We start from the raw sequence: 25,884 nt of genomic DNA, 5'->3' as shown, positions 1-25,884 counted from the left end.
ACCCCGGCTCAAACACATTGTGCTTCGCAATTCCCCAGCACAGCTCACCCCCCCCCCCCCCCCCACCGAACCAGCCTCCCTTCTTCCTTCCTCCTCACTGTCTGTGGTGATTTGCTGCAGAAAAGATGTTATAGGTAGTGTTATTTATTCACTTAAATAGGACTAAAGTAAATCGTCCCTCAGGAAATTACATGGTTGTTGGGGCAAGGTTTAATAGTACGTAGAGACTACAGCATGCTAGTATATTAGTAAGCTTGTGAAGTAACTAGTCTATCAAGTTCAAGTTTACCGTCGTTCAACCGTACACATATCTACTGCCAAATGAGTCAACGTGCCTCCGGACCAGGGTGCGCAAGACAGTACATATCACTCACACACACGTTACACATGAAGTAATATTACCACAAATAATAAGGTGCATGTGCAATTCAAGTTTAAAAATTGAGCAGCATTACTCTACTGGCACCTCACTGGTGAAGAGACCCGCTTGGTAGCAGTGAATGCAGTAGTCTTAGGGCCTGGGGGAAGAAGCTTTTTCCCATCCTAACAGTTCTTGTCCTAATGTTATGGTGTCTCCTGCCTGATAGTTGGTGAGGGGGTTCTTGTCTCAATCTCCTCAGGATGTGGAAATGCTGCTGTGCTTTTTTGACCAAAGAGGTGGTGTTGAGGGTCCAGGTGAGATCGTGCGTTGTGTGCACTCTCAGAGAGGAGCTGTGCGGGATGTACAGGGAGGAGTGGTCAGCCTGTACCCTCCTGGAGTCCACAATCATCTCTTTGGTCTCGTCCACTTTGAGACTCGAGCTGTCGCCTTATTGACGTACAAATAAGCAACGATTCTTTCAATATTCCTTCACTGGATGTTGGCCTTGTTGGGAGGCTGGCATTTATCTCCCTATTCCAAGTTGCCCGTGGAATGAAAGTTTAAAGAAGTAGATTGTCAAGTAAGCTTGGCTATGGGGAGAAAAGTCTTCGACTTCCTCCCAGCATTTCCCTGGCGAATCTGCCAGATACTGTCGTAGGATGAGAGTCCTTTCCTGCTGGTCAGTTTTTACAGTGAATCAGTAAAAGAATTACATCTGGCCAGATGCAATCAAGTTCCAATGAAACAGATTTAATAAAGGCTAGGATTCCTTAATCTTTACTTAAGGTCAAGAGATTACAAGTTTAACATCTCAACTCATGCTGTGACGCTTTCCCTTCTTTAATCCCCTGCACTTTGAACTAAGGGGGAATGTATTCGCATTCCAGAGGTCAGTGCACTGATGATCTGATAAACATGATGTTTGGTGACTAACCAAGACACCCCTCCCATGGCCTTAATATGTCTGACTGAGTTTTAAAATGAACAACGCACATAAGGAGCTCAAATTGGAACTACCCTTTCTTCGATTTCATACACACCACTCCTCTGACTGGTTTCTGTTTCAACTTTTCACTACATTACAGAATTAATTCTGAATTGCCTTCCAGTTTCAAAACAGTAGGATACTAATTTTTTTTCTATTTCAATAATTTGAAGCAGGAGTTGGATTCAATACAGTAGTGTAAATCTGGGTGGCCTGTTTCTGTGCTGTAGTGCTTTAATGACTCTATAATTCCAGGTTACAAAAGGAGTACGCTTTAGGCGCAGAATACGAAATTGAGACCCCCCCGCCCCCTCCTGCTCTGTGATTATTGAAGGTAGCTAATTGTACATGCACTTGAAAAGACTTGTTAAGTTGGTCACTCCTGTTGGAATTCATTGTGAGCTTCAGTATGGAACCTGTTTGGTTCAGTAATTGGCATACTCTTTCAAGTGTGCTCTCTGACTGACTCAACAGTTTTTGAATAACAGCATTCTATAGGCTCTTGGGTGACAGCCAGAGAGCTTATTTAAAAGTAGCATTGCGAATGCGGTAAACTTGAGGACAGTCTAAACCAAAGACCAGACACATATCCCTCCCTATACCACCTTCTGTGTCTCCCTCAGCCCCTGTCCCGGTGCCCCTCTCCCCCACTTCCACACTCCCCCTCTGGCTCCTTGCTCCCTCTCGTGCCTTGACTTTACCCATCCCGATTCTCCCTTTCTCTCCCCATTTGCTCTCTCTGCTACCCCTCTCTCTCGTCTCTCTCCTCTCCTCTCTTCCCACTGCACCACCCCGACAATGCGTGTGGTCATTAACGGTTAGGTCGGTTTCTGAATGCCGGGGCCATGAAGTGTCCCCACTGTACATCTGCCTCTCACCGTTAGTGAACAAGCAGTTGGCCATCCTCGCACAGAACTCGTGCTGAGGTTCAGCCACTGCTGTCTTTGGAGTTGGTTTATTATTTCCCATGTACTGAGCTGCAGTGAAAACTTGTCCTGCATACTGTTCATACCGATCCTGACGCAGTGCATTGAGGTAGAACAAGGTAAACCAATACCGGAATTCAGAGTAAAGTGTAAGCAATAAACTGCAAGGAAAGGGCAGCACAGAAGCGTAGAGGTTAGCAGCTTGGCGCGTTCCAGGGCTTGGAGTTCAATCCGGTGCCGTTCTGTAAGGAGTCTCTGTATGCTCTTCCCCACCCCGGTGCTCCAGTTTCCTCCCACAGTCCAAAAACATACCGGGCAGGTGAATTGGTCGTTGTAAATTGTCCCGTGATTGGGCTAGGCTTAATCGGGGTTGCTGGGCTGGTGTGGTTTGAAGGGCCGGAAGGGAATGGTCTGTACTGTGTCGCGAAATAAAATAAATCAAATCATAACGAGATAGATCGTGATGTCAAGAGACCGTCTTATTGTACCAGGGAATCATCCGATAGTTTTATAATAGCAGGGGTAGTATCTGTCCTTGAGCTCAGACAACTCACATGTGTCAAAGTTCCCCAGACAAGCAGTGTGATGGATTACTTCTAGCAGTACTGGCCAGGACTTGAGGGGAACTCCTTCAATCTGAGTTAAGGTTGTGCTGTGGGATCGCCCCTGATCCACCTCGTGTAAGATCTCGGCTGACAGACGTTGCTCAGTCAGCACCTTGCTGGTGCTTGTGGCCAAACTCTGCTTTAATGGAAACCGCAGCCTGGTGAATCAAAAGCATAACGGTTAGCCACCAGATCACATCTCACACCTAGCTCTGCCCTCTCCCCCCTTGAAGTTGCCTACGTGTCATTGGCCGCATGCCTCTCTCTGGGGACTTTCTATTGACGCCATCCTCTTCTAATGTCTGTTGTGACAGTTTCTGCCAATTCGCTTCATTGGGTTGTTTGCACCCGGGCCTCTCTTGCACCGAGTGTGAAGTACGACCCAGTGACTTGGTGCACGTTCTCTGTGGGATAATGTGGCTTCCTCTCATCTTGCTTTTACCACTGTTCAGATGGCGATGAAGGGGCGCACAGGAGTGAGATATACCAGCTAGCTGAGTGGTATCCCAGCAACAACCTTGCACTCAACGTCAACAAGACCAAAGAGCTGATTGTGGACTTCCGGAAGGGTAAGATGAGGGAACGCGAACCAATCCTCGTCAAGGGATCAGAGGTGGAGAGAGTGTGCAATTTCAAGTTCCTGGATGTCAATATCTCTAACCTGGACGCAACATATTGGTGCAGCTATAAAGAAGGCAAGGCAGCGGCTATATTTCATTAGGAGTTGGAGGAGATTTGGTTTGTCACCTAAAACACTCGATGCACTGGGGAGAGCATTCTGAATGGCGGCATCCCCGTCCGGTGTGGGGGACGGGGCTGCTGTACAAGGTCGAAGTAAGTTGCAGAAACTTGCAAAACTAGTCAGGTCCATCATGGGTCTGAGGCTCTGTAGTATCCAGCATCTTCAAGGAGTGGTGCCTTAGGAAGGTGGCATCCATCACTAAGGACCCCCACCACCCAGGACATGCCTTGTTCTCCTTGCTACCATCAGGAAGGAGGTACAGAAGCCTGAAGGCACCCACTCAATGACTGAGGAACAGCTTCTTCCCCCTGCCATCCGATTTCCAAATGGACATTGAACCCAAGAACACTATATCACTACTTTTTTCCATTTTTGTTTTTTGCACTTCTTATTTTAAGTTAACTATTTAATAGGCATATATACACTTAATGTAATTCAGTTTTTTTTTCCTCTCTATATTTTTTATCATGTATTGCATTGAACTGCTGCTGCAAAGCTAACAAATGTGACATTAAACTTGATTCTGCTCCCTTCCCTGTAACTCTACTCCAGAGAGTCTCCTTTGTCATGAGAAAACTACTAACTCATTCTGTTGGCTCCATCTCTCTGGCAGATACATTATCATTTAGAATCAGCACAGTTTCAAGTTAATGTGGACGGTGCCAAGTGAATGTTGAACTGGGAAATCTGAAGCCTGAGCCCTGGTCAACATTGACAGCACTGTGCTGGTTCTTGTAGTACTATTAGGGTGAAAAGTTCAGTGTACTGCAAGTAGAGCTGGATTCTCACATACAACACAGAACATTACAGCATGGCGCAGTGCAGGCCCAATGTTATGCTGATCTTTCAATCTACTCTAAGATAAATCTAATCCTTCCCTCCTACATAGCCCTCCATTTTTCTGTCATCCGTGTGTCTATCTAAGAGTTAAAGATTCCTAATGTATCTGCCTGTACCACCACCCTTGGCTGCACATTGCACACAGCCAGCACTGACATCCCCCTATACTTCCCTCCAATCATTTAAAAATGACCCCCTCGTATCAAGCACTTCTGCCCTGGAAAAAAGTCTCTGACTATCCACTTGACCTATGCTTCTTCTCATCTAATACACCCCTCATCCTCCTTCACTCCATGGAGAAAAGCCTTAGCTCCCCTCAACCTACTCTCATAAGACATGCTCCTCATAAGACAGGTCCATTACAAAGAATGCACGGCAGGGCCTTAACTTTCTTGGAAGTTTGCCAAGACTCAGCTTGTCATCTGAAACTTTGACAAACTTCTATAGATGCGCAACGGAGAGTATACTGTCTGGCTGCATCACAGCCTGCTAAGGAAACACCAATTCCTTGAACGGAAAAGCCTACAAAAAATAGTGGACACAGCCCAGTCTATCATGCTAAAAGCTTCCCCACCATTGAGTACATCTACAAGGAGCATTGTCTTAGGAAAGTAGCATCTATCATCAAGGACCACTGCCATCCAGGCCATGCTCTGTTCTCGCTGCTGCTACTAGGAAAGAGGTACAGGAGCCTCAGGTTCTACACTACCAGGTTCAGGAACAATTATTACCCCTCAACTATCAGGCTCAGTAGTTAATATCTTCGTCCCCTCAAAACTAATCTGTAAAGACTTGAGCCTGAATACCTACTTTGCAGTTGGATCCTGAATTTCCTCACTGGCAGATCCCAGTCAGTTTGGATTGGCGAAAACATCTCCACCACAATCTCCATCAGCACAGGAGCGCCACAGGGCTGTGTGCTTAGCCCCCTGCTCCTAGCCCTGCTGGAGGTTCTCCGCCCGAAATGTCGACTGTACTCTTTTCCATAGCTGCTGAGTTCCTCCAGCATTTTGTGTGTCTCCCCCTGCTCTACTTGCTTTACACCTATGACAGTGTGGCCAAGTACAGCGCCAACACCGTATATAAGTTTGCTGATGACACCACTGTTGTGGGCTGAATTAAAGATGGCGATGAATCAGCAAACAGGAGAGACTGAAAACTTGGCAGAGGGGTGTAATAATATCAACCTCTCACTCAATGTCAGCAAGACCAAGGGACTGACTGTAGACTTCACGGGAGGGAAACCAGGGGTCCATGAGCCAGTATCCATCGAAGGATCAGAGATGGAGAGGGTCAGTTACTTTAAATTCCTGGGTGTCACTATCTCAGAGGACCTATCCTGGACCCGTCATATAAATTAAATTTCAAAGAAAGCACAACAGTGCTTCTACTTCCTCAGGAGTCTGTGGCGATCCGGTATGTCATCAAAAGCCTTGCGAACTTCTATAGCTGTGAGGTGGGAAGAGTGCTGACCGTCTGCATTACAGCCTGGTATGGGAGCACCAATGCCTTTGAGCAGAAAACCCTGCAAAAAGTAGTAGATTTGGCCCAGTACATCATGGGTAAAGCCCTCCCAACCACGGAGCACATCTACATGAAATGTTGCCGTAGAAAAGCAGCATCCACCATCAAGGATCCTCACACCCAGGCCACGCTCTTTTCTCACTCCTGCCATCAGGTACAAGTTACAGGTACCTCAGGATTCACACCGCCAGGTTCAAGAACAGTTACTACCCCTCAACCAGCAGGCTCTTGAACAGAAGGGGATAACTACACTCATTCTATTTCTGGTGTTCCCACAGCCAATGGTCTCACTTTAATGACTCTTTATCTTGTTACTTCATACTTGTTATTTATTGTAATTTATTTATATTTGCATTTGCACAGTTCATTGTGCATTGATCCTGTTTACAGCTACTGTTCTATAGATTTGCTGAGTATGCCCACAGGAAAAAGAATCTCAGGGTTGTATATGGTGACATGTATGTACTCTGATAGTCTATTTTACTTTGAACTTTGAACTCTTGAACCAGAGGCTATAACTTCACTCAACTTCACTTGCCCCATCACTGAACTGTTTCCACAACCTATGGACTCACTTTCAAGGACTCTACAATTCAAATTTCGATATTTATTGCTTTTTTTTTCTCTTTTTGTATTTGCACAGTTTGTTGTCTTCTGTATATCGGTTGTTTGTCCATCTTTGTTGTGTGTGGTTTTAAGTTGATTCTATCGTGTTTCTTTGTACTTACTGTGAATGCCCACAAGAAAATGTGTGGTGACGTGTATGAACGTTGATAACGAATTTACTTTGAACTATGAACGTGCTCCCTAATCCAGGAAAGTCATCTCCGTACCCTCTCTAAAGCTTCCACGTCCTTCTTACGACGAGACGACCGGAACTGTCTAACTGTCCAAGTATTGTCTAACTGTGGTTTTATAGAGCTCACAGCTCCAGAGATCCAGGTTCAGTTGTGACCTGTGATGGTGTCCTCCCTGCGTTTGCATGAGCTTCCCCAGGGTTCACTAGTTCTCCCCCCTACCACCCCACCCCCTGTATCGCCAAGACATGCGGGTTAATAGGTTAATTGAACGCTAAGTTGCTCCCAGTGTGTAGGTGAGTGGTATAATTTGACTGGGGCTGATGGAAAATGGACTGGGGTAGGATAGGGTAAGGGTGCTTGACGATGGGTGGGGAGGGGGACCTTGGTGGGTGAATTTTTATGCTGTACCACACTATAACTCTAGGCTTCAGTGACATGGATCGTATTCCACCACGACAGCTGGGGAATCTCTTATTTAAATTCAAGTAATAACGTGCCCAGCTAGCAGTTACAAACAGATGCTCCCTGTCATGAAGCAATTAATTGCCATAACAATCCATTTGAAAGGAAGTGGGCCTGGCAGTGCTCCTACAATCCAAAATGTCAACCATCCCACTACCCCTGCCTCCACAGATACTGCCTGACCCACTGAGTTACTCCCACAGGCTGTTTCATGCTGTCCCTATCTTGTCTGGCCTAGATACCTCCTCAGTCCACAGGTAATTAGAATTGATAAAACAGATGCCCTTTCCAGTGACGGCTACCCCGAGTGAGTAATTGAATAGTCAGCTTGAAGCTCTGGGATACAAGCGGAAAACTGGGGAATATTGATCCATGCTCGGTAATTACCGGAAGTGACGTGGTCTGACTGATAAAACTGACTGGCAGACTCTGCGATCAACCACTAATGTCCATTTTCATTTCTAGCCCACTACAAAGACCCTGAACTGACCGTAGAGGGAGAACAGAGTGAAGGGAAGCCCATGAGGCTGACTTGCTCCTCGTGCGGCGGTTATCCAAAACCAACTGTGCACTGGACCAGTGGCTTCCTGGACATCGATGAAAACAGAACGGCCAAGGTTTACACTAATTGTTCTTCTGAGCACCTCTGCAATATTACCTCCACTCTGCGGATCCACAGCCCAGTAAACAACGTTACCTGCAAAATATACAACGCTAAGCTGAAGGAGAATAAAACCGCAACGTACGTTAGGGGTAAGTGAAAATCGCAAACGCACCTTTCTCCTTAAAATTTCCTTAAATATAGATGTTGAGTGTAGGGGCAGAGATGTGTCCCTACCAAAGGAGGTGTAAGGTGCTCCTTCCCTCCGCCAGCCTGCAGGTCACCCTTGGGCAAGGTGTAGCACCTGCTTCGCCCCCGATCAGGGTCACGTGAAGCCATGGGAGTGGGTGCTGGACGGTCATACGAGTAGATGGTGCACATCACAAGTCCTGGTTATGCGGCCACTGACACCAGGCAGACAATCCCGGAAGAGTGTTGGTAATGGCAGGGGGTGGGAGGGTGGTCACCCGTCGTGTAAAGACACTGCCCGGAAGAAGGCAATGGCAAACCACTTCTGTAGAAACATTTGCCCAAGAGCGATCATGGCCATGGAAAGACCACGAGTGTCCACGTCGTACGACATGGCACATAATAGTGAAGTCATATGGCACGGTGCATAATGATGATGTCATATGACAGCTCCTAACGAGCGAAATATAAATGACAAGCTTAATGCGTTTGTTGGAAAGTTTCAGGGGCCTCAGTCAAAAGCGTTGCATCTGTTTCTCTTTGCAAGATGTGCCCTGACCTACTGAGATTTTCTGGCATTAGTTTTTTCACGGAAACATTTTTCCAGCCCAACAAGCTCGTGCCATTCAGTTACACCCATGTGACTGGTTAACCTATTAACCTGAATGTTGTTTTGGATGCGAGGGGAAACTGGGGCACCCAGAGGAAATCAACACATTCATGGAAGGATGTACAAATTTCATACAGACAGCAGTGGAATTGAATCTGGATCACTGTCGCTGTAACAGGGTTGTAAGAACTGTAGCGCTACAGTGCTGTCCATTTTCCGTTTTAATCTTAGATTTCTAGCATTTGCAGATTTCATTTTATGTTTTATTTTCACTGAGATGATAATCCTGTTTTGCTTTAGTCCGTTAATTTGCAGAGTACCGATTTCGCAATCCATGCCAAAGCAGTTCTTTAACCAGTTACAGCTGCTGTCAAAATTATTTATCCTTGAGGGACTTCAGAGGGGAATTTGATCCTGTGTTCATTACAAAACTTTAAAAAAAATAACAACTTAGTACATCTGCAGTTTCTGGCAGTGATGCCAGAGCTCTGGTGCCTTTGAACCCTGCCAGCTTTTATTAAGGGCTTTCACCTGAAACATTTAACCCTCTCCTTGCACTTGACAAGCATTTTCAGCCTTTTCTGATTGTGTTTCAGATTTCCAACATCTACAGGGTTTCCTTATTTTTTTCCTCTCTTGATTGTCATTTAAAACCATAAGATATAGGAGCAGAATTAGGCCATTTGGCCCATCGAGTCTGCCATTTCATCATGGCTGATCCATTTTCCCTCTCAGCCCCAATCTCCTGCCTTCTCCCCATATCCCTTCATGCCTTAACTAATGAAGAACCTATCAATTTCAAATATGAGGGGTGATTGATAAGTTTGTAGCCTAAGGTAGAAGGAGTAAATTTTAGAAAAACTAGCACATTTATTTTTCAACATAGTCCCCTCCTACATTTACACACTTAGTCCAGCGGTCGTGGAGCATACGGATCTTGGACCTCCAGAAAGTGTCCACAGCAGGGGTGATTGATAAGTTTGTGGCCTAAGGTAGAAGGAGATGAGTTATTAACTTCAAACTTTCTGAATAATCACTCAAAGAGTTGAACTGCATGTGCATGTAATGAGAGCTGTATAACTCAACTCCTTCTACCTTAGGCCACAAACTTATCAATCACCCCCTCGTATACCCAATGACTTGGTTTCCACAGCAGCTTGTGGCAATGAATTGCACATATTCACCACGCCTGGCTGAAGAAATTCCTCCTCATCTCTGTTCTAAAATAGTTTCCTTCTACTCTGAGGCTGCGTCCTCTGGTCTTAGACTCCCCTCACGGTAGGAAACATTCTCTCCAAATCCACCCCATCAAGGCCTTTCAACATTTCATTTCTCCAGGAATGAGCTGTAGAGCCTGTCAAGTTGGGGTAAGTTAATCTATTTATACAAAGAGGAAGTTCTCAAGGGCATTCTTTGTGTTGCTGGTGGCACACCAGTCAGTAGGATTCCTCTTCGGCACAAAGGTTTGATAAGCAAGCTCAGAATTTTGTTAGTGTAAAATAAATGCAGCTATTTTCCACTTAACGATTTGTACTTACTGTTCATCTTACTTATTGAGATACAGTGCGGAATATACCCAGACCCTCTCGTCCATGTACTTATCCAGATTTCTCTTAAATGCTAAAATCAAACCCGCTTCCACCATTTCCGCTGGCAGCTCGATCCCAGCCTCCCCACCCTCAGAGTGAAGACGTTGCCCCTCATGTCCCCCTTAAACGTCTCACTTTTCACCCTTAACCCTTGACCTCTAGTTCTGCTCACCCAATATCAGTCGAAAAAGCCTGCTTGCATTTACCCTCTCATAATTTTGTATGTAGCTCTGTGATTTGTTTAAAGGCGACTGTCTCTGCCTGAGCCCATAAGTTACTTCTCATAGCTGCTGCTCATTTTGGCAACTTTGAAGCATTAAATGCAATTTATAATTTTATGAACTATTGATTGTATTCTCCATGCCTACAAAGATGATGCAAACATTTTTATTGGCTTTTGTTCTTGGTATTTATATCAATAACCAACGGCCATTTTTGTATTTCTACAGATGTACACTTGGTTACTAATAAAAATGCCATAGTTTCTGGGAGTGAAACACATCAGAGATGGACGATACCGATGGTTATCATTGTGGTATTACTGGTGCTCCTGGCAATTTACATTATCAGGAGACATTTCAGCAAGTCTTCAAGTGGTGAGTATTTTATCCTCTTTCGTTCAGCCAAATGACATTAAAAGGTTCCAAGGTTCAACGAGGCTAGGCAACTTGGTATTAAGCGTAGCAAACTCTGGAAGGATGGTTCCTGACCAAACATCCTGGACTGTAACAACGGGGACCAGGAACAATCCCAACCTTAACGTCAAACCCGCGGACTAAGTGGGTGCTGTTGTAGTGTGGCGCACTGACGTCTATCTTGCTGAGACGAGCTAGCACCTCTCACACTCCTCCTCAAACCTAACCCTCGAAGGGGACCACACTTCGGACCATCACCCCTCCTCATACCTACCCCTTGAAGGGGACCACATCTCTTGAGTCCATCACTGACCTCATTGACTCTGGACAACTCCCGTCACTGCCACCAATCTCATAGTTCCCTAACTCCACACTGCTCGCTTCTGCCTCGTACTCAAGATCCACAAACCTCACTGTCCAGGCTGGCCTATTGTCTGCCTGCTCCTGCCCCACTGAACTCGTGTCCTCGTACCTCAACTCCATTCTATCTCCTTTGGTTCAGTCTTGCTCTGTCTTGCTGAGACCAGGCAGTGCCTTTTACACTCCTGTGTCACTTCTCATGCCCTTAATCTTCTGGTAGTTTCAATTCCCTGACCGCCTCATTTTCACCATGGATGTTCAGTCTCTATACGCTCCAATGCGCCACCCAGAAGGCCTGAAAGCTCTCAGCTTTGTTCTCGGTAAAAGAACCAACCACTGCCCCCCCCCCCCCCCCATCACCACCACCCTCCATCTGGCAGAACTGGTCCTCACCCTCAACAATTTTTCCTTCGTCCCCTCCCACTTCCTCCAGACTCGAGAGGCAGCCATGGGGACCCCCATGGGCCCCAGCTAGGCCTGCCTCTTCACTGGCTTAATAGAACAGTCCTTGTTCCAAGCCTCCCTGAGTAATGCTCCCCGACTCTTCCTCTGTGACATTGGCGACTGCATGGATGTACCCATGCTGAGCTTCCACCCTGTTCTTAAATTCACTCGGTCCACTTCTGACACTTCCCTCCCCTTTCTCCATCGATCTCTCTTTCCATCCCTGGAGACAAACTGTCAACTGATTCCAACAGTTATCTCTTCCCACCCTGTCTCCTGTAAAGATCCCATTCCCTTTTGCCTCTGCTGCATTGTTCCCAGAATGAGGCTTTCCTTTCCAGGACATCAGAGATGTCCCACTCTCTTCAAAGAATGGAGGTTCCCTTCCTCCACCACTGATGCTGCCCTCAGCCGCATCTTCTCCGTTTCCCGGCATCTGTGCTCACCCCATCCTCTCGCCACCTCAACAGTGATAGTCTCCCTCATCCTTGCGTACCACCTCATGAGCCCCCGCATCCGACACATCATCCTCCACAACTCCGCCATCTCTAAAGGATTCCTACCACTAAATATATCTTTATGTCATCCCTACCCACCCTCCACTTTCCACAGGGATCGCTTCCTCCACGATTCCCTTGTTCATTTGTCCCTCCTCACTGATCTCGCTCCCAGCACTTATCCACGCAAGTGGCCTTTGTGCCTCACCATTCACCTCAATTCAGGGCCCTAGGTGAGGCAACACTTGCCCTGTGAGTCTGCTGGAGCTGTCTGTTGTGTCTGGTGCTCCCAATGCGGCCTTTACACTGGTGAAACCCATCGTAGATTGTGGGACCGCTTCATTGAGCACCTCCGCTCCATCCACCAAAAGCAGATCTTCCCATTGGCCAAACATATTAATTCCGATTCCCACTGCCATTCTGGCATGTCGGTCCATGGACTCTTCTTGTGCCAAGATGAAGCCACTTTTAAGATGGAGGAGCAACGCATTACATTCCATCTGGGTAGCCTCCAACCTGATGGCATGAATATCAATTTCTCCTTCCAGGATTTTTTTTAACCTTCCCCTCCCCTCTTCTTCTATTCTCCACTCTGGCCTCTTCCCTCTTCTCACCTCCCGTGGGTCCCCTCCTCCTTCCTTTTCTCCCACGGTCCACTCTCCTCTCCTATCAGATTCCTTCCTCTCCAGGCCTTTACCTTTCCCACCCACCTGGCTTTACCTATCTCCGTCTAGCTGTCCTCCTTCCCTTGCCCACACCTTTATATTCTGGTGTCTTCTCCCTTCCTTTCCAGTCTTGAGGAAGGCTTTTGGCCTATTCATTTCCATAGATGCTGCCTGATCTGCTGACTTCCTTCACATTTTGTGTGTGTTGCTAAAGGTGTGTGTGTGGAATCAGGTCCCATCTGATTGTATACAGTTCCGAAGAATAAAATAAAACTAAATTCAAAAGCTGTTGATAAAGAAAGAGTTGTGGAAAGTGAAAAAAGATGGATTTCTGAATTGTGTTTATGGCTAGGCTTAAGAGAATTTGATTTTTATTTGCAGATCATTTTGGATAGATAAAATGAATTTTGGTCATTTATTTTAATTTTTGAAATTGTAGTTTTCAAGATTGCAGGAAGTGAGGGGTGTAGGACACCAAGAAATGGGAGCTGGAGTAGGTCACTTGCCTGTCCTCCCTGCAGCCGCAGAGTCACACTGCGCAGAACTGCCCTTCAACACGCCATGTTCATCAAGTACCCGTCAGTACTAACCCAGCACAGAAACATCCTTCAGCATGCCACGTTAATGGAGTACTGACCCTGTTTAACACACCACTGAATAGCTTAGATCATCACCAGTCAAAATCAAATGCATTGATGGCCCTCCGTTGGTCAGGGTCGAACACAGCCATTGTGCCCCAGCTGTCGAAACCCACACGCGAGCCAGGGACAACATAATATGGACAGCAAGCTGTTGGCCGCGCAGCAGGCTAACATTCTCCAGGCAGTTGATCCACTGCCAAAGAAACAGCAGAGAATTATGGAGTCATACAAAACAGAAACTGGTCTTGTGGTACTGGTACTGCCAAGCATCAGCTATTCCCTTATAATAAGCCTACTCTAATCTAATTAAAAAAATTCTCTCCATATTGCCATCAGATTCCACCCCTGACCCAACCACTCAGTGTATTTTACCACGACCAACGCATACCTTTGGGGTGTGGGAGAAAGGTCACGGTGGGTGGGGGTGGGGGAAACGTGCAAACTCCACACAGACTGCACCAGCTATCAGGATTAAATCCAGGCGGTGAGGCAGTGCCCCTGTTAGCTGTGTCACCGTGCCCCTCAAAATCAAGAATATGAAAGGTAGCATTATACAGCATGAAAGCAGGCCATTTGGCCCCACTTGCCCATGCCAGCCACGTTGCCCAATGAGCCGGTCGCTTCTGCCTGCATTTGGCGCCCAGCTCTCTAGAGCTCTCCTACCTCTCCCACATTACATCATGTTGCAATCATTTGGCACTTATATTCTGTTCATCAGAGTGACTGGAGAGACAAAAATATTTTAGGATTTCAGTAGCAGATAGCGGAGTATGCAGGTTGCCAGGTTCAGCAAGTTTGTTCCAGTCCCACCGTAAAAATACACAGCTCAGCTGTGATGTGTTGACTTTATTTCTTCTGATTGATTAGCGATTGTGACATTTCCCAGTTGAAAATTACACGCTGCCAAGATTATGTCTGACAGCCTTAGGCCAAAGCAGTGGGAGCATCACAATCTATATAATCCACGCAGAACAGTGGCTGATGTGTGGAGCTCCTTACCGACATCAGGGACCAGCAGAGCCCTGGCTCCTTAACCTTCTGACATTACAAAAGACAAGCAGCCTGTCTCTCTCCCCACCACCACCACACACAGGGTTGTTTTAAATTTAAGGCTGTCTGATGCATTTTGCCTTTTTGTCTTTGCTTCAGTCTTCACTTGCCGGACCCCTTTCCACTGCCTTATGTTCATCCAAAATGTGTGATGTACTCTCCTTGGAGCTGCAGTTCTGTTCGCAACAGATGTAGTCAGGTGGAGTCCAGCTTAAGTCACCTGAGAGTAGCCAGAGCTGAGACACTTGGCTGACCATGTCCAGAGAGTAGCCAGAGCTGAGACACTTGGCTGACCATGTCCAGAGAGAAGCCAGAGCTGAGACACTTGGCTGACCATGTCCCGAGAGTAGCCAAAGCTGAGACACTTGGCTGACCATGTCCAGAGAGAAGCCAGAGCTGAGACACTTGGCTGACCATGTCCCGAGAGTAGCCAAAGCTGAGACACTTGGCTGACCATGTCCCGAGAGTAGCCAGAGCTGAGACACTTGGCTGACCATGTCCAGAGAGTAGCCAGAGCTGAGACACTTGGCTGACCATGTCCAGAGAGTAGCCAGAGCTGAGACACTTGGCTGACCATGTCCAGAGAGAAGCCAGAGCTGAGACACTTGGCTGACCATGTCCCGAGAGTAGCCAGAGCTGAGACACTTGGCTGACCATGTCCAGAGAGTAGCCAAAGCTGAGACACTTGGCTGACCATGTCCCGAGAGTAGCCAGAGCTGAGACACTTGGCTGACCATCTCCATCTCCAGAGAGTAGCTAGAGCTGAGACACTTGGCTGACCATGTCCACAGAGAAGCCAGAGCTGAGACACTTGGCTGACCATGTCCCGAGAGTAGCCAGAGCTGAGACACTTGGCTGACCATGTCCAGAGAGTAGCCAAAGCTGAGACACTTGGCTGACCATGTCCCGAGAGTAGCCAGAGCTGAGACACTTGGCTGACCATGTCCAGAGAGTAGCCAGAGCTGAGACACTTGGCTGACCATGTCCCGAGAGTAGCCAGAGCTGAGACACTTGGCTGACCATCTCCATCTCCAGAGAGTAGCTAGAGCTGAGACACTTGGCTGACCATGTCCATCTCCAGAGAGTAGCTAGAGCTGAGACACCTGGGTGACTTTCTCCCTCTCCAGAGGTTATGAAACAATCCTGCAGCCTCAACTTTGCAACTTTATTAAGGGATTGGACACGCTGGAGGCAGGAAGCATGTTCCCGCTGATGGGTGAGTCCAGAACTAGAGGCCACAGATTAAGAATAAGGGGTAGGCCATTTAGAACAGAGATGCGGAAAAACCTTTTCACCCAGAGAGTGGTGGATATGTGGAATGCTCTGCCTCAGAAGGCAGTGGAGGCCAAGTCTCTGGATGCATTCAAGAGAGAGTTAGATAGAGCTCTTATAGATAGTGGGGTCAAGGGATATGGGGAGAGGGCAGGAACGGGGTACTGATTGTGTATGATCAGCCATGATCACAGTGAATGGCGGTGCTGGCTAGAAGGGCCGAATGGCCTACTCCTGCACCTATTCTCTATTGTCTATTGCAGCGCCTCAGCAAGTCGGAAATCATGCAATCTATGACAGAGATGGGCTCCATCTGACCCATTGTGTCCATGTCAGCTGAAAAAAAGACTATTAAGACTATTCCCCTCTTCTGTGTCCCAGTCAATGAGTTTCAGTACGTCCAGTTACCTTTCAACCTGACACCAGCCAATCAACTACTGCTGCTTTCCGACACCACACCATCGTCATTATGTGCCGTGTCATATGAAGTTGGTGATCATTGTCTTCATGACCACGATTGCTCTTGGCAAATTTTTCTACAGAAATGGTTTTCCATTGCCTCTGGGCAGCGTCTTTACAAGACAGGTGACCCCATCCATTGTCAATACTCTTCAGAGATTGTCTACCTGGTGTCAGTGGTCGCATAACCAGGACTTGTGATATGCACCAGCTGCTCATATGACCATCCACCACCTGCTCCCATGGCTTTACATGACCCTGATCTGGGGGCTAAGCAGGTGTTACACCTTGCCCAAGGGAAGCCTGCAGACTAGCAGAGAGAAGGACCACTTTGCACCCCCTTTAGTAGAGATGTATCTCCACCCACCCCCCCACCCATGTGTTTCAATACATCCAAGTACCTTTCAAACCTGACACCACCCTATAAACGACCACCCCTCTATGACACCACAATCTTTTTATTAAAAACATGTCAGGGTAGTAAAGAAGTCGTATGGCACAGTTACCTTTATTAGTCAAGGCAATGAGTTTAAGGGAAGTTAAACTGCAGCCATAGAAAAGTCTGGTTACACAACATCTGAAGCACTCAGTCTGGCCACCCTGTTATATGAAGTATTTAGAGACCTTGGAGAGGGTGTGGAAGATTTTTACCAGGATGCTGCCTAGATTAGAAGGTCTGTGCTATAAGGAGAAAGTGGATAAAGTTGGGTAGTTTTCTCTGGAGTGCTGGAGGCTGAGGGGAGACCTGATAGAGGTTTATATGATTATGAGAGTAAAGCAAAATCGATAAAGATACAGCCTGCATCTTTCTCCTAAGGTTGAAATGTCTAATAGTAGAGGGTCTACATTTAAGATGACGGGGGTAACTTCAAAGGAGTTGTGCGAGGCAAGTCGTTTTTACACAGGGAGTGTTGAATGAGGTGGCAGGGAGGGTACTGTAGGCAAATATGATAGAGGTATTAAAGAGATTCATAGATAGGCATGTGAAGAGAATGGAGGAATATGGTGCAGGCAGAAAGGATTAGATCATATAGGCATTTAATCAGTTAGGGCTCAACCATCAGGCTCTTGAACCAAAGGGGCTAGCTTCACTCAACTTCACTTGCCCCATCATTGAAATGGTCCCACAACCAATAGACTCAGTTTCAAGGACTCTTCACCTCATGTTCTCAATATCTTTTGCTTATTTATTTATTCCTATTATTTCTTTCTTCTTACTTGCATAGGTTGTTCTCTTCAGCACTGGTTGAACGCCCTAGTTGGGTGGCCTTTCATTGCTTCTGTTATGGTTATTATTTATTGAGTATACTTGCAAGAAAATAAATGTTAGGGTTGTATATGGTGACATATATGTACTTTGATAAAAGTTTACTTTGAGCTTTAATTACTAGTTGGAAACTACATCACAGCTGAAGGGCCTGTTCCTGATATGTACTGTCCTATTTTCTATGTTCCCACACACTTCATTAAATGTTCTAACAATTTATATACATGAGAATGTAGGGGGATGATTAGTAAGTTTGCAGGACTCAGAGAAGTAGATTGTCTAAGGATGCATGGTAGGACATGCAGAGTAAACGTCAGGACAATTGTGTACAAGGCGAACTAAGCCACTGGAGAGACGCAGCTGGTAGATACAAAGCAGTCTTTCATTCGATAAAATGAGACACACTCTGAAGGAAGAGGCCCGTTTGACCCAGTATTACACAAAATTTTATATACTAAAGATCAAAGGTTACAATATACCTACGATGCTTCCTTTGAATTACATATAACTTTCACAGCTCCTTCTTCGCACCCACACTCCGGACACCCAAAATGAATGTTAATCAGCATTGTCTGTTTTTCAATTAACTCCTGTTCGCCTCTAAAAACCTATTGAACAGGGCTACATTTTAAATTTAATCTACAGTCCGCGTTCAGGTCTAAAGATTGGTTCCTGAAATTATTATTCTGCAATATACCCCAAGTCCAGAATATGCCCTAACAGCTCCCAAAAAGAGGCCAGATGGTTATATAAGGGAGTGAAGACAGCATTTGGTAGGATTGGCTTCACAGGCTGGTTCATTGGGCTGTCATGTTGAAGTTTCAGAAAACACGGGAGTGCACTTGGAGTACTGTGCCGTACAGAAAAGATGCTACAGCAAAAGGGAGTGCAGGAGAGGTTCAGCAGGATGCTGCCTGGAATGGGGGTCAGGAGATAAGGAGAGATTAGATAGGTTGGGGTTATTCTCACTGGAGCTGAAGGCTGACCTTTATAGAAGTTTATAAATCATGAGGGGCATACATAGGGTACATAGTCAGAGCTTTATCCCTGAGCAGGGGAATCCAGAACTGGAAGCTATAGGTTTAAGGTGTGAGGGGAGGAGTTTAAAGGAGATCTAAGGGGCAAGTGTTTCACACAGAGAATGGTGACTATCTGGAATGAGCTGCCAGAGGAGGTGGTGGAGGCGGGTACAATGACAATGGTTAAAAGGTACTTGGATGGGAAAGGGGTGCAGGGACACAGGCTTTACCATCAGCATGGATGAGGTGGTAGGAAACCTCTTCTTGTGCTGTATGACTCCATGAATTACCCTAACTTTCAATTTCCTGATTTCTTTGGCCTTCTTTTTAAATAATCCAGGTTCCTCCTTGTTTCACCTATGTCTCACATAATTTAAGGAACCGTGGTTGAATCTCCCCTCGGCTTCTGATGTTCTAAGAAAATGCCACCTGCCGAGATGAACGTAATGGAACTTCCTCATCCCTGGGAAAAGAACTTGTGAAACACCTCTAGCTCCACCACATTCTTCTGTGTAATCCTGTGATCTGAACAGTACTTTGCAACTGACGTGACCCAACTGGTGTCTTCTGCAGCTCCAGCCTGACTCCCTGACCTGTCTCTTTTGAACCTTGAGTGTTAAAGAAAACTACTCCCTCTCCCTGTGACCATACGGTGCCAGACCCCTAGGCTTCCTGCAGTACTGTTAGTCTCCATTCCCTCACCACCTTGCTCTCTCGAAATGCATTTCCTCACTTTCTCCAGATTGAGTTATGGTTGCTCGCCCTGTTGATACGTTCCCTTTGGTCTTCAGCTTCTTCGCCACTTTCAACCACTCAACGGATCTCTGAACAAATTGTAAACTACAATACTGTGCAAAAGTCTTTGACACATACAGTAGATGTAGCTAAGATGCTTAAGACTTTTACACATTTCTATATTTGTCAACTGAGAGCAGAGAGCAAGCTTGAATCTCTAGTAGAAGCAAAGGATGTTGGGAATGGTGATGGAGCACCGCAGGAGGGGTGTGGATCGGGGGGCAGAGAAGGAGTGCCAGGGGCAGGGGCAGACACACCCATCCCTGAGACACCAGGCAAGGTCATTTGATTCTAAACAATTGGATTATTGATCATTACAGAATGTCTCTCTGGTGCTTCCTGCTCCCTCCCCTCTCCAAACCGTGATTCCCCTCTCCCTGCCCCTTTCCCACTCTCAGTCCACAATAGAGACTCATACCAGAATCAGGGTTATCATCACTCAAATGTCATGATTTTTTTTTGCGGCACCAGTACAGTGCAAAACATAAAATTACCACAGGACTGTGCAAAAGTGACAATAGCTATATGTATGTGCCCAAAATGTTTGCACAGAACTGTGCTTAAAGATGTCTGGAATAAAAGATGAAATCATTGACGTGGATTATGAAAAGTTAGGGGCCTTGAACTGTTGGGGATTGAAAATAAATTGTAATGATATAATAAATGGGAGGATATTGGGTGCTGTGCATCGACAGGGGCATCTTGGAATGTACACCACAGATCCCTGAAGGTGTCAGGACAGGTCAATGTGGTGGTTTACCAGACACACGGAACCCTGTTCTGCCCTTTCTTGATGGAGACACTGAATGTAAGAGCGGGGAATTTATGTGAGAGATGCGCTGGTACAGCAGGTAGTGCTGCTGCCTCACCGTTTCAGGCCCAACGTCCGGTGCTGTCTGCGTGGAGTTTGCATGCTCTTCCTGTGACCGTGTCTTTCCCCCAGCTGCTCTGGTCTCCTCCCTCATCCCAAAGTCGTGCAGGTTGACTACTAGGTTAGCGAGTTACTTTAAGTGTCCCTCATCTAGGTGGCTGAAAGGACAATAAAGGTAGACATCACGGGTGCACCAGGGAGCATTGGTTCCAAGAGATACAATATTGCTGAATCAGTTTGCTCTGAGAGCCAGTATAATCTTGATAGGCAGAATGGCATGTGACACAATTAACAGTATTAGTCAGACTACAGGAAAAGTATAATTACACTGGAGATGGTGCAGAGTAGATTCATGAGGATATTGCCTGCACTGTAGGGAAAGATTGGATGAGGGACAAAGATGTTAAAAGACTATAAATTCGAAAGAAACCACCACACAGTTTCCACGAGTCCTCAGGGCCCCGATTGACTCGTCATCCCACGTAGGCGGCAGAACTGAGGTGAATAAAGTTAAGAGGGGCCTAGTAAGATTAAATATTTCCTTTAACTGGGCTAAAACCAAGAGATAACGGCTCTAAGTGATTGCGGAGATATCAGCGGGGAGATGAAGAATGGCTTTTTCCATTGGATGATGGTGCTTGTAAATTCACTCCAGAGAGCAATTCCTGGTAGTGGTGTTAAGTGGGGTAACTCTTTTCACCATTGAGGATGCAATGAGATGAATGGGCTCCTCCTGTGCCATTGAGTTTCTCAGGTACCGATGGAGGGAGGGTGCAGGAGAAGCTCTGCCACCTGGAGACTGATGAGGAAGGTAGACAGCCCTTCAAAGGGAGTGAGTGAAGCAACTGATGTGGCCAGTAGGGGAAGCTCGAAGCGGCACCTAAGGGAGTCAGAAATTGATAGCTGTTGTGGTAGAATTGAGCGAAATCCCACGGGAGGACCATGAATAGCAGCATTGGCCTCTTCCGTGCTGCCTGTACGTCGCTGGAGTTGATGGCCCAACAATTCCAAGTGTTAGGAGATGCCTTGCTTGCACTTTGTACCCAGGTCTGAGGGTGCCACAGACATCTCTGTTTCTTGTTGAGGGAGCAGATCCACGACCATGGGTGGTCTGAATACAGGGTTTATCCGACAATGCAGGAGGCTGGGAATATTTTGTCAACTCCACCTAGTCAAAGCTCTAGAAAGTGTCTACCTACCTCAAACTCCAATGTAAGTCACATGCCTGGCAAAATCCCCTGGGACTTCTAGGAACCTGAGTAGGGTGGACTGGCTTCCTTCCATCTCCCCACTGCCCTTTTGAAACTTCCTTCCAATGTTCCTTGCAGCTTCAATAAAAATTGTACAAATCTTTTTTTTTAGCAGATGACAGGCCTGCCCAGGAAGGTGAGCTGGATTCATTTGTTAGCTCGGATCCTGCCGTTTGAGCCCAGTAAGTATTCCTGTTCATCAGTGAATCTGTTTCTGTTCTCCTCCTCCTCCTCTCAGAAATGGGGAAGCTAGTTTATAAACGCTGGAGGTTTTCTATGCAGGGAGAGTGTCTGTGGGAGGTTGGGATGGGGTGAATTCCATGTAGATTGCAGCTCCAGTGAGGTCTCTCTGGACATTGGTTCTGAAGTTTCTAAATATGTGTGCCAATATTACCCACACCTCAGAGCCTGAAGTGTTTGAACTGTCCCACAGTTTCTAGAGAGTCAACAGGCCCCTCTGAATTGTCACTGTCAGGCTTCAGTTAGAATTGAACAGTCTGGGTTGTAACAGTGACAAACGGTTCCATCTGAGGGATTTATTTCTGCCCATTTTCTTCTCTTCACTCCCACACTGCTCCTCTGATCGTCCAGTTGAACTCTTGTCTGAGGGAAGATAACAGGTCATGTGAGGACAGCTTGAGAGGCCTGGGGCTATTCTCCAGAGTAGGGGTTCCCAACCTGGGGTCCATTAATACCTCGGTTAATGGTAGGGGTCTGTGGCATAGGGAGATTGGGAACCGTTGCTCTAGAGGTTAGGCAATGGAGAGATGATTACATTGAGATATGGAGGGCTCTACCACAATGACGTTTCCCTCCATTAAGAACTCTAGGATCAAGAGTCACAATCTCAAATTAATGGGGAGGCAATTTAGGACTGAAATGAAGAGAAATCTCTTCCCTCATTCATAGAGGATTAGTCATTGATTATATTCAGAACAGAGGTCAATAGATCTTTGTTTATTTGAGGGGTTGAGGGAAATAGGGTTAAGTCATTAAGATGAGCTAGGTCAGCAATGGTCTTACTGGAAGGTAGAGCAGTTTTAAGGGGCCAAATGGCCTTTCCCACTGCTGTTTCTTTGAAAATAAAACATAAAACATAGAACAGTACATCGGAAATACAGGACTTCACTCCAGTGCTGATGATGCCTAGTCCCATCTGTGTGCACGTGGTCCATAAGTCATGGGAGTGGATCTAGGCCATTCAGCCTACTAAATCTGCTCTGCCATTCAGTAATGACTGATGTACTTATCCCTCTCAAACCGTTCTCTACCTTCTCCCTGTAACCTCTGACACCCTTATTAACCAAGAACCTATCTAGCGCTACTTTAAATATGTCCAATGGCTTCGCCTCCATAGTCACTGTGGTAATGAATTCCACAGATTCACCACCCTCCAGGTAAAGAAATTCCACCTTGTCTCTGTTCTAAAGGGACTCCCTTGAGTCTCCCACTACCGGAAACCTTGTCAACTCTATCCAGGCCTTCCAGTATTTGTAAACTATCCATATTCACCCAGTCTGCATAATCCTTTGCCTGTCTGAGAGGCTCTTAAATGGTGTACTTAGATAAAAAATTTACTTTGAACAGACTAACCCTAACCTACACATCTTTGGACTGTGGGAGGAAACCAGAGCACCTGGAGGAGACCCACACGGCCACAGGGAGAACGTATAAACTTCTCACAGGCAGTGGTGGGAATTGAACCCTGTCACTGTAAAGTGCTGTGCCAGCCGCTACGCTCCATGGCGTGCTGTTTCCTTTCTATTGATGCTGACTGGCCTGCTGAATATTTCCAACAATTCCTATCTTATCCAGTTTTGTTTTGACGTTGAGGTAGAGGTTCCACCATCTTATTGAATGGGGAGTAAGAGTGATGAAGTTAGGAAGCTACTCAAGCACTCATCTCTTATGTTCTTAGCTGGATTGTCAGTGTGATCTGAGATTGGTGCATGCTTGTCGTAAAAGGTATTTATTTGGTCTTTTTCAGACGTCATGAAAGGAAGACTCAGAGATGTGTTGCAAACTGGCTGTTAAACTTGGAGGAGAACACTGTGGCTGTGGAATAGTGCACATTCTGCCATGCTGTGAATTACTTTGTGTACATTTGCTCTCCTTTATGATACTTTCCACAAGGATCTAGGTCAATGTGAAATGCTCCACACTCCATGTTACATCCAGAAAGGAGGCACTTCTTCATTGCTGACCATGTAGGACTGTCCAGCTGGATCTGACCAGATGAAAACACAGATGACGTAGGACTGGCCATTGTCTACCACCTCACTCCAGCACAATCAGCAACAAGACGGCCAAAGAGTCCTTGTAGTATATCTGATTTTATTTTATGTTTACTTTTCTCATAAGAAAACACAAATCTCATTGTACTGTACATCTAGCTAAACTCCAATAATGATGCCCTCTTTTACATGAAAAACATTAACCAAAAAACTTCTGAACAGTTGCAAACTATATAGATAAATTCCTTGGGTTTGCACGAGTAACTTCTAAAAACCCAGAGGAAATGCCCTTTTCAGACACATTTTAGATTCCCAGACCCATTCCTTGTTCTGTGGGCATTTATCAACAAGCTTTGAATTCACTGACCAGTGAAGGGATTAGGGCAGATTTTCTGCTAACTGCCCACGTGGATGGAAGTATCATTTGTATCGATTGACCCACCTGAGATGAAAATGGAACAATGAGCTCTGCATCCTAATTCTGGACTCCACAAGGCACTGGTCATGTCCTCAATAAAGGTTGTTCTCAAACAGTATTGGGCCCCGAAGTATTTGAATACGGTCCATTTCCAGCGCTGTTAACGGCAGCAAAACACCTTTCAGGGGAGTGGCCGGGCAAATGATACAAAGGTAGGTGGTGGAGGAGCAGGTGGCGCTGAGGAGACGGGGAGTATGCAGAAGGACTCGGATGGATCGGGAGAATGGGCAAAGAAGAGGCAGGTGTATGATCATACACTTTGATAGAAGGAATAAAAGCATAGACTATTTTCTAAACAGGGAGACAATTCAAAAATCAGAGCTGCAAAGGGACTTGGGAGTCCTTGTGCAGGATTCCCTAAAGGTTAACTTGCACGTTGAGTCATTGGTAGGGAAAGTAAATGCAATATTAGCATTCATTTCAAGAGAACTAGAATATAAGAGCAAGGCTGTGATTCTGAGGCTTTATAAGACATTGGTTAGATCGCATTTGGAGTACTGAGAGAAGTTTTCGACCCCTTATCTAAGAAAAGGTGTGCTGGCATTAGAGAAGGTCCAGAGGAGGTTCATGGGAATGATTCTGAGAATAAAAGGGTTAATGTATCAGGAGTGTTTGATGGCTCGGGGCCTGATCTCACTGGAGTTTAGAAGAATGAAGGGGAATCTCTCATTTGAAACCTATTGACTATTGAAAGGCCTAGATAGAGTGGATGTGGAGAGAAAGTTTCCTCTAGTGAGGAAGTTTAGGACTAGAGGGCACAGCCTCAGAATAGAGGGACATCATTTAGAACAGATGAGGAGGAATTCCTTTAGCCAGAGGTTGATGAATCTGTGAAATTCATTGCCACAAACGGCTGTGGAGGCCGGGTCATTGAATCTATTTGAAGTGGAGGTTGATAGGTTCTTGGTTACTCCGTACATCAAAGGTTACAGGCAAAAGGCAGGAAAATGGGGTCCAGATGGACAACCAATCAGCCATGATGAAATGGTGGAGCAGACTCAATGGGCCAAGTGGCCTAATTCTGCTCTATGTCTTATTGTCGATCGAGAATCATTATTGGCTGATCATCCATTCACTAGCCTGGGGACAGTGGGATCTAAGGGGAGGGAGGCACCCAGACTGGGCATGAGACCAGAAACCTCGCTGAGCTGAATGAATCAGTTCACCTAGTGACTGACCTGACTAGAGATCTTTTCCTTTCTCTGGAGTAACTTAATTATTGGGCTAACCATCTTCCCTTTCCTTAAGTCTGCAAGGCAATGGTTTCTTCTACACTATCGGGTGGCAGTAGTGATCCTGGCCTCAGTTACTGTTCTGTAGAGTTTGCATATACCCGGTTCCCCCCACCTGCTTCAGTTTCTTCCCCCATCTGAGAACACTGCTGAGTGCCAGCTTTGGCCGCTGGAACACTGCTGAGTGCCAGCTTTGGCCACTGGAAACTGCACCAGTGCAGGTGAGAAGAATGGGTTGGTCGGAAAGCTGGCAAAGACTCTAGGGGCTGAATGGCCTGTGTTGTGCGAATATATGAAATGTGGGGCAGATGATGCAAACTAAAAGACAACACAGTATATATTTTCTGTTCAGCTGGCATCTGTTGGCAACGTTGGTTGTAACCTCCATTGGGCAACCGAGGCAGCCTCTAGTTGGAATAAATACATCCAGTTTCTGACGAGTTTTCTGGTTCCTTGTCTGACTTAACTCTTGAGCAGAAGC

General features: G+C 46.2%; 1 protein-coding gene across 3 annotated transcripts in view; it reads left to right on the top strand.

Moving 5' to 3' along the window:
* Nucleotides 1-24,226, top strand: part of LOC140719457 (ICOS ligand-like) — a 51,486-nt gene extending 27,260 nt beyond the window's left edge. For all 3 annotated transcript variants that reach the window (XM_073034136.1, XM_073034137.1, XM_073034135.1), the window contains 4 exons: nt 7,711-7,998; nt 10,684-10,830; nt 21,572-21,641; nt 23,447-24,226. In XM_073034136.1, the coding sequence (XP_072890237.1) occupies nt 7,711-7,998; nt 10,684-10,830; nt 21,572-21,636 (500 nt within the window). In that variant the 3' untranslated portion in view covers nt 21,637-21,641; nt 23,447-24,226. The remainder of the gene's footprint in view (nt 1-7,710; nt 7,999-10,683; nt 10,831-21,571; nt 21,642-23,446) is intronic.
* The last annotated feature ends 1,658 nt before the right edge of the window (nt 24,227-25,884 follow it).

Source organism: Hemitrygon akajei, chromosome 31 (assembly GCF_048418815.1).
Source record: "Hemitrygon akajei chromosome 31, sHemAka1.3, whole genome shotgun sequence".
Classification (NCBI taxonomy): domain Eukaryota; kingdom Metazoa; phylum Chordata; class Chondrichthyes; order Myliobatiformes; family Dasyatidae; genus Hemitrygon; species Hemitrygon akajei.
This window is presented reverse-complemented; position numbering and strand designations above follow the sequence as displayed.